Source organism: Ovis aries, chromosome 21 (genome assembly GCF_016772045.2).
Source record: "Ovis aries strain OAR_USU_Benz2616 breed Rambouillet chromosome 21, ARS-UI_Ramb_v3.0, whole genome shotgun sequence".
NCBI classification, from domain to species: Eukaryota; Metazoa; Chordata; class Mammalia; order Artiodactyla; family Bovidae; genus Ovis; species Ovis aries.
This window is the reverse complement of record NC_056074.1, coordinates 22,696,679-22,712,254: the sequence shown is the minus strand read 5'-3', so window position 1 is coordinate 22,712,254 and position 15,576 is coordinate 22,696,679. Positions and strand designations below refer to the sequence as shown.

The following is a 15,576-nucleotide window of genomic DNA, read 5'->3' as shown; positions in this document are numbered from 1 at the left end:
AGCCCCTGTAATATCCTTCATGTGCAGTGAGGTGGCCCTTCTTTATAACCACTCAGCCCTACGGGCTCTGGCTAGTGAAGACAGATCAGGGGAAGACACCACGCTGTGCTCTGGGTGACAGCGAGGAGTGTGAGAAGCCAGTTCTATGTGCTGTGGGGTCTGAAGGTGAATCCAAGTGGGAACAGGGGCAGAGCAGAAGGAGGAGGGGAGCAAAGCCAGGCTTTGAAGTGAGGGGAACTGTCCAGCTCTCAGGAAGCTGATGTCACTGGAGCATCCCTGGCTGATAAGTGCTCAGTGGAGCCAATTCCTGATGTCTCCTGAGGATGGAGAGAAGCATCTTTTGGAACATAGGAAGAGCACTGAGATAAACTGTCCCTCCCTGGAATATACAGCTAAGCCAGCCTACCGATCCAGTTTGTAGAGACATTGAAGAGATGGTGCTTATCAGGCCCAGATGGGACATGGTGGAAAGGTCTGGTATTTCTGGAGCCACTGAATAGAATATAGTGACTTCCAGCCCCAGCCACAAACACCCCAAAATCTCCTGCGAGGGGTCCCTTTGGATTGGCAAGTGAGAGGGGTACATCGAGAGTGGGCAGGTATACCCTTCTCCCACCCTACATTCCCACCCGGCCTTGTTCCAGTCCAGAAGTCATTGCAAAAGAGAGGCTGGGCTCCTTCCACCCAGGGGGTGGATGGGATGCTGCATAAGTGGTCCTGTGGAGGACTCCAAGGCAACTTGGTGCCAACATCCTCAAGTTCTGGCTCAGGGTCAGACAATGAGCCTTGGATCAAGCAGTGAGGTTGGCTGTAAACTGACTCATGCACCAGTCAAACCCACCCCTGCCCCAGGAGCCAAGTTGGGAAGTGAAAAGATATAGCCATCTCTTCCTTGGATGCCTCTTAGGATAGAAACTAGGGAGTGTAGGACAGGGGAGCCTGTTTACTGTTGAGATTGTAGAATTTTATGTCCAAGATCAAGAGTCTAGCTCTTGATTTTAGAAAGTAAGACAGGTATAGAACATGGGGGAAATTGCAATGGTATTAGAAATCAGACTGTCCATCACAGCCGTGCCCCAGGAGCTGGAAGCAGGGGGTCAGATGGTTTGGGATCTGATGACCAGTCTGCTGTGTGACTTTGGATTAGTTACTTGGCCTTTCTGGCTTTGGTGTTTCCACTTGTACAATGGTAACGGTAGGCCTTGACATCGTCATCTCATTGAGTTATTAGGATCACCAGGGAATTAAGAAAGTCTTTGCAAAGTTAGAAAGGCTGTAGTTATGTGTAACTTGATCCCTAATCAAGTTGTGTGAAATAGTAATACCAATAGAAACAAGAAGCATCCAGTGAGCACTGACCATGTGCCAGGCACTGTGCCCAGTGTTCATATGCGTGTCACATGTGGTCCTCAATAGCGATCTTGAAAGTGGGCACTCCATATATATGTCCCCGTGAGCAGCTGAGATCATAAGCCTCACAAGAAGCTAAATAACTTGCCCCAGGTCACACAACTAGCCACGGTGGACCAAAGTCTGAATTTAAGCAGTTTGTTTCCAGAGGATGCCCTGGGACCATGGGGGCCTAGAGCCCCAGTCTCCAGGCTGCCAGTCCAGCCTCTGCCTTGGCTTTCTTGGAGAAGATAACCACAGAGAAGACAGATTCATCACTATCTTATCTCTGCAGAAGGGTTCAATCCCTGCCAACTGCAGAGAGGCTGTGGGGCCTTGACATAGCCTGATGTCTACCAACTCTGAGAGCCAAGGGTTCCGACAGGCTCCTGTATCCCCACAGTCCTGGGACACTGGAGAGATGCAGGAAACAGGAGCTCCTCCAGGTGATGGGGCGGGGGGGTGTGGGGGGGGGGCGCGGGCAGGTGAGTAGGGCAGAACTTTCTCACTGGTGGGCCTCCCTCCTTGCACATGGAGTGAGTCTCAGAGAAACATTTCCTTGAGAAAGCAGAATGGAGGCAATCTCTGAAGGGCAGGGCTGTCGTTTTCCATGTTCTCATCAGGAAGAAGAAAAGGAAAAGCAGTCAGCACTCCCTCGCCTCAGCCCCTCTTTCAGGAAGGGGACTGGGCAGCCCCACTGCAGGACAGCAGGACAGCGCAGCACGGGGAGGCGCCGCTGGGGGGCAGGGCTCTTTGCTCAGTGAGCCTGGTATTATTCCGCCTGGTGGAGGTTGGTGACTTCGGCCAACAGGAAGTGGCAGATAAGAGCTTCCGGATGCAAGCCTTTTCAGGTGGCGCAGGGTGGCGAAAGGACATGAAAATAGGTAGAAGTGGAATTCTTAAAAGAGCCATGACCTTAGTCCTGGACCAGAGAGGACCTAGGAAGCCTGGGCTTGTCAAACATCTGAGGGGCTGCCCAGAGGCAGGTGAGTTTGGAATGGCCCCCATGGAGTGGAGGAAGGAGAGGCAGGGAACAGTGTAAGGAAACACGCAGGAATTTCATAGACGGCAAGCGTAATGTAACAAGCAGATGCTTCCAGAAAGGAGAAGAACCACCCTGCGGGCAGTGAGCTCTCCGTCACTGCAGAGGTCCAAGCAGAGGCTCTGGTAGAAAGGGAACCCAGGAATCCTTGAGGACTGCACTGCCTTGAGAGTCTGTGGTTATGAGAGGAGGGAAGGTGGGAAATGGGATGGAATGGGATGGGAGTGGTGGCATATTCACAGGTCTGGCTGCCCTGGCCTTTTCCTGCCCTCAAGCTGGACCTCGGCTCTCCCTCCCCATTCTGTCTTGGCCTTAGTGCCCTGGGACCACCAAGCTCACTGTTACTTTTCTTTCCCACCATAACTACTAACCCCCTGGCCCTGGCCTAATGCACCCTGCTTGTTGCTGGGTGACATTACTAGATAATGACTCATTCTGGCTGGCTGTGTTACCTTTCTCAGGTAATATCATGCCATCACCTAGTGCAAAGCCCTTGCCCTAAAGCAGTGGTTCTCAATCATTAGTGGGCCTCAGAGTGAACTGCAGGGCTTGTAAAAACCACAAATTACTGTCATTGGAGGGACTGATGCTGAAGCTGAAGCTCCAATACTTTGGCCACCTGATGCAAAGAGCCGACTCATTGGAAAAGACCCTGATGCTGGGAAGGATTGAAGGCAGGAGATGAACGGGATGACAGAGGATGAGATGGCTGGATGGCATCACCAACTTAATGGACATGAGTTTGAGCAAGCTCCAGGAGATGATGAAGGACAAGGAAGCCTGGCATGCTGCAGTCCATGGGGTTGCAAAGAGTCAGACATGACTGAGCAGTTAAACAACAGCAACAAGCAGAGTTTTTCATTCAGTAGGCCTGGCATGGTACCCAGAAATGGGCATATTTAAAAACTATCCAGGTATTGGTGATGCTGCTTGTCTGAAGACCACTCTTTGAGGATCACTGCTCTAGACAACCTAAAACCTTAAGTCCAAGGCTATGGATTCAGGCAAACCCATGTTGGAATCCCAGCTACACTATTTATGAGCTATTATGACTGGCAATTTACCTAACATCTCTGTGCTTCCGTTACCTGCTCTGTAAAATGTTGATGGTACCACTTTCGAAGAGTTACTGTGAGGTTGGAAGATGGAGATTAGCTTACACAGTCTTGGGGACATGCTAAGTAGGCAAGTCCTCCATAAATGTTAGCAACTTTTATTTTTAGGATAAAACAATGGGGATTTTAGACCTCTCATGTCCACCTCCATGGGACAGTGGTGTCAGAGCAGAGAAAGGCATATATTCTCCTCCAACTACACCCCCATGTTTTGGGCCAGTCCCATGTTATTCTTTCCCCATATACTCTGTGTGTGCTGGAAAGATGGGGATTCATCAGCAGTGGGGCCAGCCTTCAAATCTTGGTTTTATGTCAGGGGCCAGCCACACATTCTGAGTGACTAGTCCTTGGGGTGATTCTGCAGGAGGAGCCAGCTTGCATGTAGGACACAAGAATTAGAATGGGATCATCTAAGGTCTCTTGTCCCTTTTCTGTTAAAGTCCCAGAGCCCCTCTCACTTGTAACTCGTATCCTGTTATGAAGATATAACTGATAGTTATAATAATTGAAGTGCAGACTTCAGTCTGTTGCTGCAAAGTCTCAAAATAAAGTGGGAGAATCTAGGGGTGACTTCAGATGGCCTGGAGCTGTTCTGAATGTTGCTGAAGAAAGGGATCCTCTGGGAAAACACATGCCAGATTCCACTCTGTGGGAGACAAATCGTGAAGTGGGTTACTTGGAATTATAGCTGGAGAAATGCTTCTTCCAAAGAGTTCTGTAGTCAGCTTTGGAAAGTACTCCATTTCTGGTTTCCTATTTGAGCTCCAGGATGCTCACTAGCATATTTAAGCCTCCCAGGAGTCCTGTAGTTAAGAGACATATGCAAACTATTGAACAAAGTAAACTTTGCTTACTATCAATTTCGGGAAACTAGTTCTAGGAATTTACAGCTTCTGGGTGCCTTCACACATAGTATCCCACCTGATTTTCAGAACAACTCTGTGAAGTAAATATAATCATACCCATTTTGTAGAAGAGGAGACAGAGAGATTTATAACTTGCCCCAGGTCACAGAGCTATTGAAAAACAACCTACCATTGCATGATCTGAGAAAGAATTTGGTGCATTTGATGGAATTTTATTTGTAGTAACAACAATCATAAAAACCAAGCAAAAACAATCCAAAAAACCAAAACAAAACCCCGCTAAATGGAAATGGTAACTATTTTATCAAAACCCTTTCAGTGGACTACATTTATAGTATTTTTTCATGTTAGGCTCACATTATATTATGATGTTACCACAAAGAGAGATGGAACAGCCCAGGTTAAGAGTGTAGATTCTGCATCTCAACAGAGTTTAATTCCAGGAGATGTCCGTGGCCAGTTTTGTGACTGTGGGTGAGTTATTTCACTTTTCTGTCCTGATTCCCCCTCTGTAATTTTCAAATCTATTTCGTAAGGTTTCACATGAGGTTTTACATGCAGAGTCCTCAGAATGGTACCCGACGCATAGAAATTCACCAGTGAAAGCATCAATGATTATTACTGCTATTGCTTTTGTTAATAATACTCTTATTATGTAAAGTCCACTTGTCTTGAGAACCCATGAGAGTGGATTTGGATAGCAGCCAATAAGAGCGAAGTCCTAGCTTGGCCCTCTCATTGAACAGCTGTGTAACTTTGGACGGTTGACTTCCCTTTCTGTGCCTCAGTGTCCCCTTGGAAAATCATGCCAGCCATCCAACATAGTTCATAAATAGTTCTAAAAGTAGTTACCTGGGTAACTGATGAGAACGTGCTTTGATAAACATAATGCCAGGTCATCTTGTGTTGTCGATGCTCACATTTGACTGCAAAGACGAAGCTGTGAAAGGGGGCTGGCTTGAAAGTACCTCTCTACTCTTAGTCTAGGATCTGAGAAATGGCCTCAATTGCTGAGGCCCTTTGATCAACAGCAGCAGTAATTAAGGCCAGAGTAATTTCATGGGGCTACACGGAAGCCAGAAGTGAGTTAGTGGTGCAGGGAGTTTTCCTTTGCTAAACAATAGCGCCCTCATTCTGGGATTTCCCGGGCTGTCCTCTGTTGACGTTGGAATAGAGGGCGATTGTGTACACACATTCTCTCAGCTGGTGCATCTCAGACATCTGTTTCCTCCTGTTTTTCCTCATCTCAGACCCTGTATACTGGATCCAGAGTGCCAGCCCCGATCCTGTCCTCAGGGGCACTCATCATGGTCACCCTTTTCTGGGGGTGGAGGTGGGGGAGGGAGGAACCCTGTTGGTGGATTGTGTACACGGCTGTGTGTGTGTGTGACCATCTCCTGTGAGATCAGGATGCCTAACAAGAGTGGAATCAATTTACCTACCATTTTTGTTCTAAGGGGGAAAAAAAAACCCACTGGGGAATAATTTTTAGCCCACTTGTAGGATATTTGTGTCCCTTTAATTGTTCCATCATGTAACTTCTCCATGAAAATCAATTGCACTCCCAAAAGCAGAGTTATTAGCAAGGCGCTCGGTTCCTCAACAGTCCCCAGGAAGTGTAGACCACGGCCCCTTGGGAAAAATACTGCCTCTTAAATTGCTAACCTTAATCCCCGGTGACCAGCACTGGCCCAGAATGAAAGGGCTGATCCCACAGGGAAAATAAAATAAACAAAACCACACCACCCTCTCCCCCACCAAACCACAACCACCGAAAACCAAACAAAGCAAAACCCAGCAACCCAGCACACCCCAGTGAGTCTGAGGGCAGATTTGTTCCAAACTGTTTCTCTGAATCACTCAGATGCAAAACCAGAACAGAGGACAAAAATTAGAAGCCCTTGAACTTTCTTAAGTGCTTTGACAATAGCTATCCATATTTCTGGGCCCACAGTTTTGTGGCAGAATTTTTTTTTTTATTTTTTTCTTTTTTTTTTGCTTAAGTCATTTATTTCACCTTATATGAACCCATAGCCCAACTGAGTAGGCTAGATAAGCCCTAAACAAGTCTTTAAGTCACTTCCCAAAACATCTTCGGGTCCCCACGCCCTGACAGCTCCTTCGGGTCAGAGCTGGAGATGGTGCTCTTCAGAGGGTGGGAGTTAGAGGGAGGATGGGCTGGGTGGAGGCCCTTCAAAAGAGGGTCAGAGGTCACCCAAAGATTGTGCAGTTTCCACCCTTTATCAGCTTCATTGAGGCGGTGGGAGGGGAAGGGGCTGGAGGAGGAGCCCCAGGCCTGGGGTGTTGTGTAGAGTAAATAAATACCAGGGGCACCTGGCAACCCTCGGATACGAGGGATAAACAAGCTCACTCTTCAGAGAGGTGTCCTCTGTTGTTTGGGACCAGTTCGGCTGCCCTGTAGAAGTCAAAACCTCTTGCCCTGGAGCTTTGAAGTTAGCCTTTACTTCCTTATTTGTTCACCCTTATTTTTTTACCCGTGCCCCTCACATGTTCGGCAGTGTTTAGGTTGACTATAGGGAAATATAAGGCAGAATTTTGAAAGCTCTCCTTCTAGTAACCTTTAAAAGGAAATAGCAGATATCCAAATTCTCAGCAAACAAGTGACTCTTTAGTCTGAGCAACCGTGGATTTCTGATTTCTTCCCTTCTTGGGGTCTGCCCAAGATGCCGTCGTGTCTGATGCTTCCAGCCTCCCAATTCAGTTGGGTTTATTTTTCATACGTTTTGCATGTTCTAGTGGAAGGAGTTATACACAGGGATTCTTCTGGAAGATGGGGGGAAGGGGAACTGGATGATCTTTATGCCCCCTATAGCCCTGACATTCTGAATTTGTCAATTGTGTTTCATTACACCAATGATAAGCCAAGCACTATTTTGCATGTACAAAGATGAATAAAATAAAACATGTGTTTCTAAGCAATTTATAATCTAGTGGTAACTATTAATATCAATACTAATATCCATAACAGCAAATAAGATATACCAATCCTAAGTTCAAAAGAGGATGGGCTATTTTTATAAAGACTGTCAAGAAGATAGAAACAGACTGCTGGGGACCACAGAGGAGGGTGTGTTCTGATGGGGGAGGGATTTAAGAGAAGTTCACCCACTGCGCTAGTTTTGTTCAGGGTCCTGAAAGAACAGCATTATTTCAGGTTATCATCCAGCAGAGAATGGAGGGACAAGCACTTGCAACCTGAGGGAACAGCCCAGGCAAGGGTGTGGTGGTGTGCCAGTGGGTAGCCTAGTCCAGCGGGGTGGACAAACCACCAGGACATTGGGAGGAATGACTGAGAACCCTGTTCCACCCAGAAATCCTCTATCACCACCTGACCCCTGTTGCCGGAAGGAAGAAAGAAAATTGTGTGCCAGGAAGCAACCAATTAAAGCCTGTTCATGGAACACATGACAGGCAGTGGCACTTTGTACGCTGGGAGATGCCTTTACATAATTCTCTATCTTAAGAAAAAAGGGAAGAGGCAAGAGTGGAGAGAAGTCCTTTGCTAGCCCAGCCAGCCCAGCCCTTTCTAGGGGCATGTTCATTCATTCATTTGTAGATTGTCACTGTGACAAGGTGTCTGCCCCCTTGAAAGCCATACAGCTTACTCTCAAACCCTCCAATCACTTCTGCAAGACCCCCTGCAGACCTCAGTGTTCCCAGGCTGACCTTCAGGTTACTCAGGCTGGCAGAGGGGAGACGGCACCTCCCGTGCTCAGACCTTCCTTGTCCCTGGCTTTCGGCAAGAATTTGTTTCTTCAGGAAGGATCAGTGCTTTTCTAAACTTGGGTGCTCAAGTCTGGAAAGCCTGCCAGCTGAGTACTTCCTCAAACCTTTTAATTTTTATACACCTCTTTCCCCATAGCCAAGATCATAGGGCCCTTCCAGACTGGAACAGAGACTTCAAATAAGCCTGAGAGCCCCTGGCAAAAATTTCTGCTCACAAGTCCTCTTCATTATCCCGGGGATGGCATTTCTGGGCTTTCATTTCCTGTATGTAGTTTGACAATGACACAGACATTGCAGACATAGGGGGTCAGGCAAACTGACCTGTCAGGGGGTGTCTGAGCTGGTTGAATAGAGTCAATCACTCTCCCTCTCTGACCTTTCTTAGCAAGGCTGTGATGAATAAGTAAGTGGAAGTTGATCTGTGCCATGCTTAATAAATAGCTGCTAATATGGCTAGGATTTTCATTTGACAGGTGATGCTAAACTTTTTTGTGGTCCTTTCCTATTCAATGTTGGTTATTTGTGGGGGGTGGGTGTGGGGAGGAACAGCGGACTCCCCATGGCTAGCTAACTAGTTTATCCTTCACTCTGTGGTGGCACACTGCTTCTGGTCGAAACTTTGTCAGCCTTGGGCCAACCACGTAAAAGCTGGCACCTCCCCACAATCCGCCTCATGTGTGGGTGGAAGGGCCCCAGCCCACATTCAGGCCTGTCTGGAGAGCCCGTGTTGTCTGCTGCTGCCCGAGTCAGCCTCCACGGCGTCTGAGCTTTCCCCTGTTAGTCACTGCTCTGGCAGGGAGAGTGGAAGACCCCTGTTAAACTGAAATCCGTTATCTGGGAAACGCATTAAGCCATTAACAGCTGGACACAAATTAGTTTATCAGACAGGAGCTCGACTTGCAGGAGTCAGGAGTGAGGAGCTTGAGAGATCATCAGGTTATGAGCGAGGCAAAGAAAGTTCATGGAGGAGCCAGTCTCTGAGATTCTAAGCCTCAAACTGTGCTTCCTGGCTTGACTCTTCTTTCCTCTTCATTCTGCCTTGAGGAGCAAGATGGACACCCCTGCTTTCATTCATGAGATTCGTATTACATGTCCACCAAAGCTTGGGCTGCAGTTCTGAGTAGAGAGGAGGGAAGACAGACATGGGGATGAGCCGGTGCTGGATGGTATGAGATGCATCTCTTGGATGCTGGGGATGGAAAGATCTAGAACACAGGACACTGTTAGCAAAGGGCAGAACTCAGCCTCTGGGGCTTCAGCACCACCAGGGGCTGCCCGGACTCTAGGAGGTGGAGTCTTGCCTCATGGCTATGCTGAGAGCGGAAGAGAGGCCACCCTCAGGGAACTGGGCTAAGATGAGGGTGTCACCTCCTGTGAGGGTCAGCGCTGAATTGTCAGGCCCAGGGGAGAGGTCAGAAGACCACAGCCTGAAAAGAGAGGCCAGCAGCTGGGAGGAAGCAGACCCCACTTCAGGGGAGACCCTCACAAACCTTGTTCCCACTAGCTTAGTCTTAAGTGATTCACATGTAGAGAGGCTGATCTCGTTCTCTGAATTCACAGCAAAGGCCTGTGGGAGAAGACAGAAATGGGAGGAAGAAGAAAAGTTCTGCAAGAGGCACCTGGTGAATGAGAAGCAGCTCTCCAAGGGATAGGAGGTTTAGGGTGCCATGTCTGTCTCTGAAAATCTGCAGGGTCCTGACACAGGGTCCTGACACCGGGTGAACGCACAGCTATTACCCCTTGGAGTCACTCAGGGCGTCTGTGGATTGCTGTGATGTCAGTCTCCTTTTCCACACACCACTCCTCATTCAGGTCCTTATTCTGTCTCCCCTCTGTGATTTCAACAGCCTTCCAACTGGTCTCCTTCCCTCCAGCCTCTACTTTGTCAAAGTCATCCTCTTCCTATTTAATAGAGAGGTCCACCTAAAACGGGAACTTGGTCAAATCACTCTCAGTTCATAAGAATTAAAGGCAGAGTCCCCTTCATAAGGACCTAGCCCGCTCCAGCCTGACACATCACCCCACTTCGGGCCACTGCATCTTCACATTCTGACCACACAGAACCTGCCATGCTTTTTCAGTCCTCTTGAAACGTGCTATGCTATCTTCTTGGGATGCGTGCCTCCTCTCTTCCAGGCTGCCTTCATCCTTCCAGATGGAGGTCAGTGTCACCTCCCTGAATTTCTTCGTCTTGCTCATAACTTTTTTCTTTCTGGCCCAGCTGTATACAGCTGTGTGCAGCCCTCTTTTGGAGCACTTGTTACATGGCCCTGCAACTAGTAGTATATGTGTCCATCTTCCAGTAGAATGTATGTGTGCATGGTAGGGGTGTGTACACACACACCCTCTGTTGATGCCCAATACCCAGCACAGAGCTGGGCGAGTGAATCATGATAGGTGATCAAGGAGTGTTTGCTAAAGAAGCTAGCATACCTGTGGTCTGATGGGTGTGAGATCTGAAAGCGAAGGCCATGGGATTTATTCTCTTTAACTAAAGTTGGGGCAGGTACCCTCTCAAAAGTCACCCCCACCAGTTCCTCCCTGCAGCAGGAGTGGTATTTTCCATCTTTGACCAGCCAGATTTTGACTGGGAACCAAATGCTCATTCGTTGGCTTCCTGGAGACGTGTTTTTTTTTTTTTTTTTCAATGTTCTAAGTATCCTAGAGAATGTGATAAACCTGTAGATGCTTCCCCAGAAAATGTACAAACACCCAGTCTCATAACATTTTCTTACAACCAGAAGGTCTGTGGACTCCAAGAAACCCCAACTTACAGCAGCTACAATAGAGAGCTTGTGTTTTGCTCTCTCAGCCAATAAGATTTTGTCCAGATTTATTTTCAGGGGAAAAAAAAGGTTATTTTAGAATCTTGTTTTCCAAATACATAAGTATACTTTAATGTGGAATATGCTTTTTTAAATGACACCCGTTCTCCCCTTTCTATGTTTCCCTAGGATGTGCCCCTTCCCTGGAGGAGCAAAGATGACTCTGTGTTTCACTCTCTAGAAATATATGTGGAGATATACATTAAAGGGTCCCTTGCAGACGTTTGGTCCAGGCCAGGGCCTCCAGCAGGATGTAGGATGTGGGCTGTGCTGCTGGGGTCTGGCTTAGTCCTCACTGCAGAGGAAGTTGCATGAACTTAGAGAAGGTCAGTTGCCAACAGTTTTCATTTCCTTCAGCTCCCACTCTGCACCAAACACAGTTCCAGGTACTTTGGGGGAACAAAACAGACAAGGTCTCTGCTTTTGTGGAATTTCTAATCTAATGGGATGAGGCAGAAAACAGACAAGAATACAGGTGGGTTAAACTCACAAAGTGAGTAGAACGTGGAAGGAAAGATGACAGTCCTGGGGTAGAAGAGTGTGGGAAGGAGAAGGTCACTACGTGAAAAGTCAAAAGTACCTTTGAGAAGGTGATGTGCAGATGAGACCCTGGGTGGGTCTAGGGGAAGCCAAGGCTAGGCAGAGGAACTATCCGGTGTGAAGGTTCTGAGCTTGGAACGATTTCCACATGTGTGAGAAAAAGAAAGAAGGCCAGTGTTGCTGGAGCACAGAAGTCGGGGAAATAAAGCTGAAAGTCACAGAAACAGAGTTGGGATTTTTCAACCGTGAAGGGAAAGCAAATCCTGAAAAATGTAGTGAGGTAAGGCCGCATTGTGATCTAGTTGGATGTTTTAAAGATCACTTTGAGAAGACCAGTACCCATTTTATCACCTCCCCTCATCGGGAACGGTGTTGACTTCCTGAAATGAATGCGTAATCAGGCAATCGCATGAGTTCTATATCAGCAGGACAGAACCAGAATTTCCATCCCAAGATGTCAGTGCAGCCCAAATCCGATACAGCCCTGAGGTCTGGATGGCACGTGCCACCTTGCCATGGAGAATAGAAGGATTCCTGAGCCTTTTCAGGGTACTCAAAATTGCTAGGGAGCCTTGAAGAGTCAGTGCTAGATTAAGGGACCCAAGCCAAGGGTTGAGCAGGAAGGTGAAGAGATGCCAGCCCCCTAACCTCTCAGAGGAAGGCACAGGGTGGGGGGGACCGGTCCCCAGTCTGCGGCAGGTGGAGGAGGCAGAAACCGAAACAAAGGCCACGTCGCCTTTTCCTCGGCCAGCCTGTCCTCGTCTGCCCCCACCCTCTCCACGGGTGTCCTTTCTTTGGCAGCAGCAGCCGGGTGTGTTTGAAAACACGCCGCGTCCTTCACGCAGCAGGAAATAAACGTCGCTGGCGGAGCGGCGTGTGGGCTGGGGTGGGGAGTGTGTGTGTGTGTGTGGGGGGGGGGGGTGACAGGGGGCGGAGAGGGTAGCGATGGTATGTCCACCTCCAGTTGCTCTTGAGAAGCGTGTGTGTGTGTGTGTGTGTGTGTGTGTGTGTGTGGTGGGCGTTGGGGGGTGGCAGAGAGCGGAGAGGGTAGCGATGGTATATCCACCTCCAGTTGCTTTTGGGGGGCGGCGGCCCCAGAGTGACCGGACAACTTGAGTGAGTTCCGCGCAGAAACAAAATGCAGGAGGAGCTGAGCGCACGTGGAGAGGGGCGCGGGCCGAGTCGGGGCTCAGGACCCGCGAGGACCCGGTAGCCACCGCCTGCGCTCGGGCAACCCCCTGGGTTCCCGCCCCCGCGCCCCCGCGCCCCTCGGACCTTCCCAAGTGCTGCCCGGCTGGCCCGCCCACCCACAGCCTCCGGGAGCGGCTGAGCCTCTCCTCCGCAACCACCTCTGCCCCCTCCCCTCCCCGGAGCCCCCGTGCCCTGTCCCGCAGCTCCCGCGGCGGGGGTCCGCCCGCAGACGCGCCGGGGGCCGCGCGGGGCAGCCCGCGGGCCGGCGAGGAGGCGGAGAGCCCGCCGGCCCCGGCCCCCCTCCGCCGCGGCCCCAGCGGCCCCCGCGCTGCGAGGCGCGGGCGCTCGGACGCAGGGGGAGCTGTTTGATTTGGCGGAGGCGGGGAGGCCGGCGGGGAGCGAGCGAGGGAGGCCCGAGAGCCGGGCAGCGCGGGCGCCGGGCTCCGGGGGAGGGTCCCAGCGCGCGGCGGCGGCCCCGGGCGCCGGGGATGCCCGGAGCGGCCGGGGGCGCAGAGAACGACTCCGGACCGGGCGGCCCAACCTGCCGGGCGCGCGGGCAGGTGCTTCGGCCCCCTCCCCCTCTTTTTTTGCTTTTTCTTCTTTTCCTTCCCTCCTTGCCTTGAAGTAAGATGAGCGTGATGCTGTGGCGCTGGGACCAGAATAACACCACCATGAAGCTGGTAAGGGTGGCTTGCAGCCCTCGCTCCCAGGGCACTGCTCTGCTTTTTATTCCCCACCAACGCCCACCTCCGCCGCCCGCCCCCCCTCACCCCGCCGCCCCGCATCCCCATCAGGGCTGTCTCCCACGATGGAAAGTCCCCGAAGTGCGTCCGGTTCTTGGTATTTCCCTTATTGTTTTGAAAATAGATTTCAGGTGGTGTTTCCTTTTAAACCAGAAAGGTCTGTGTGCATGCGTGTGTGTGAGCAATTGAAGGCGGGTGGGATGGGCTGTATTATCTCCCAGACCCTTCTACCCAGGAATTCCTGGTGCTCTCTGGGGTTGCCCGAGCCAGGGGTTGTCTCCTGCGCGTAGGTCTGTGCTCTCAAGGCGGTCCCGGCTCAGCGTGGTCTGTCCCCCTCTCTCCACCCCGCCCTCATTGTGTTTTGATAGTTCGGGGTGCTCGCCGGTGTTGGGTCTCTATTGAGGGTTGGCTTGTTTGGGCAAATAAACGTTGAACCCAGCTTGAATATGCACCGCGACCTCTTCTCCCGCCTCTCACAAAGCCTTCGTTTTCTTTCAAGTTTGTGAGAACCATCTAGGCTGCAGGTACTTTTTCCCTCCTCCTATTTCAAAAATAACCGCCCATCACTCTGGGGACGACTGCGGAGAGCGGCGTTTTTCTCTCTGCTCCAGGAAGCCTGAATGGTTTCTCCATAACAAGGATAAAAAGTGATCGGAAGGCTCTTCATTGGGTTTTGCTTTTGTGACTTCTTTATCTGATGGTTTCAGCTGGCGGGGACCTTAATTCCTCGTGAAAGTTAGCCAGTACTGAGGCCAAGTCAGTTACCCCCTTGAATGTCAATCTCGTCCTCACTAAATTGGGGCAAGTTTTCACCTTGTTGAGCGGACTGCGAGGATAAGAAATCATATTTGTAAGTTTCTCACCGAAGCTAAGGGCTCAGTAGGGAATAGGTATTATTAATAAACTGGAATTAATACTTTAGGGATGAACTCTTTAAAGATGCTACCCCCCCCAAAAAAAAAAAAATCACAGCAGCTGCATTGGATACTAAGACGCTAAGTCAGCCTAAGCTGGTTCTTCATATAATGAACTTATTTGTTGGAAAAGGGCACCTTGCTGTTCATACTTCTTGTGTTATGTTTGGCCTGTCTCACTTTGAGCTACTATTTTACAACTTCGTTTAATGTGCTGAAACATGAGCGGACATTATGCACCTTCACTGCACTGTGTCAGGACTCCAGCTCCCTAATCCTTGCCTGGAATCTTTCTCCAACCAGACTGCTGTGGGCGAGCCCAGAGCTTCACACATTTTCCCTCCAAGTTACACCTGAGCTGCTGCTCTAAGATCCAGCGCAGGAAGTTTGGGTCATGGTCTGGGCTGGCTAGGGACGGACAACCAGACCTAAAAGTTCTCAAGAAAAAAAGAAGTTATTTCCCAGGCAGAGAAAATGTGGTGCATCGCAGGGGACGGTTTCTACAGCTTTGGTGGCAGGTGGCTATGGTAAGAACCGGCATGTCCTCATGGCTCCAAAACAGCTGCCCCTTTTTAGCTTGTGGAGGGAGCGGTCCCTCACATAGGTCAAAGGTCAGCCTTTATTGGGTCTGTCTTGGGTCTTCAGATCTGAGGCTCACTTTTCAAGTGAATTGTGAGGACCACCCAAGGTAGCTGTGGCCCAACCCAAGTACCCCTGTACCAGGTGGGGGTGGGGCTGGAGGAGCTCAAACTGCCTGGGAGCACTGAATGAGGCAACAGCTACTGTCCCAGGCTGCACCTTGACATTCAGAGAGCCTCTGCTACCCTCAAGGATGGGCCCTCAGCATTTCTGCAGAATCCTCGAAGCCACGGCCACGTCATTAGCTGACACCTCGTTAGTTTGTTTTCTGTTCCATCGTTTGCTGATTTACCCGTTTGTTGTGTGTTGACACCGTGCAGAGTCCTTTCATGGTGCGAGGCTGTGCTCCTTGGGAAAGACTTTGCTCTCAGGTGATTCTTGGTTCGAATTCTAGCCTTGTCACTTACTAATCTCCGAATCAGTTTTCTTCTATAAAAGAGTTTTATAGCCCTTCCCCCAGGTGTGAACAGATGAAATGAGAATACAGAAACAGGATCAGGCACCGAGGTCTGATATGTGCTGTGTGCCTTGTCGCTTAGTCGAGTCTGACTCTTTGCGACCCCAT

At 49.9% G+C, this 15,576-nt stretch overlaps 1 protein-coding gene across 10 annotated transcripts in view; it reads left to right on the top strand.

The window, feature by feature from the left end:
• The window catches only part of NAV2 (neuron navigator 2), a 799,971-nt gene that overhangs the window by 433,273 nt on the left and 351,122 nt on the right, over positions 1 to 15,576 (top strand). Inside the window, exon 1 of one of the 10 annotated variants that reach the window (XM_060403979.1) lies at positions 13,179 to 13,395. The exons of the other annotated variants lie outside the window; for them this stretch is intronic. Within the exon in view, the coding sequence (XP_060259962.1) occupies positions 13,345 to 13,395 (51 nt within the window). The 5' untranslated portion in view covers positions 13,179 to 13,344. Of the gene's footprint in view, positions 1 to 13,178; positions 13,396 to 15,576 lie in introns of those variants that run through there. 10 annotated transcript variants of the gene reach the window in all.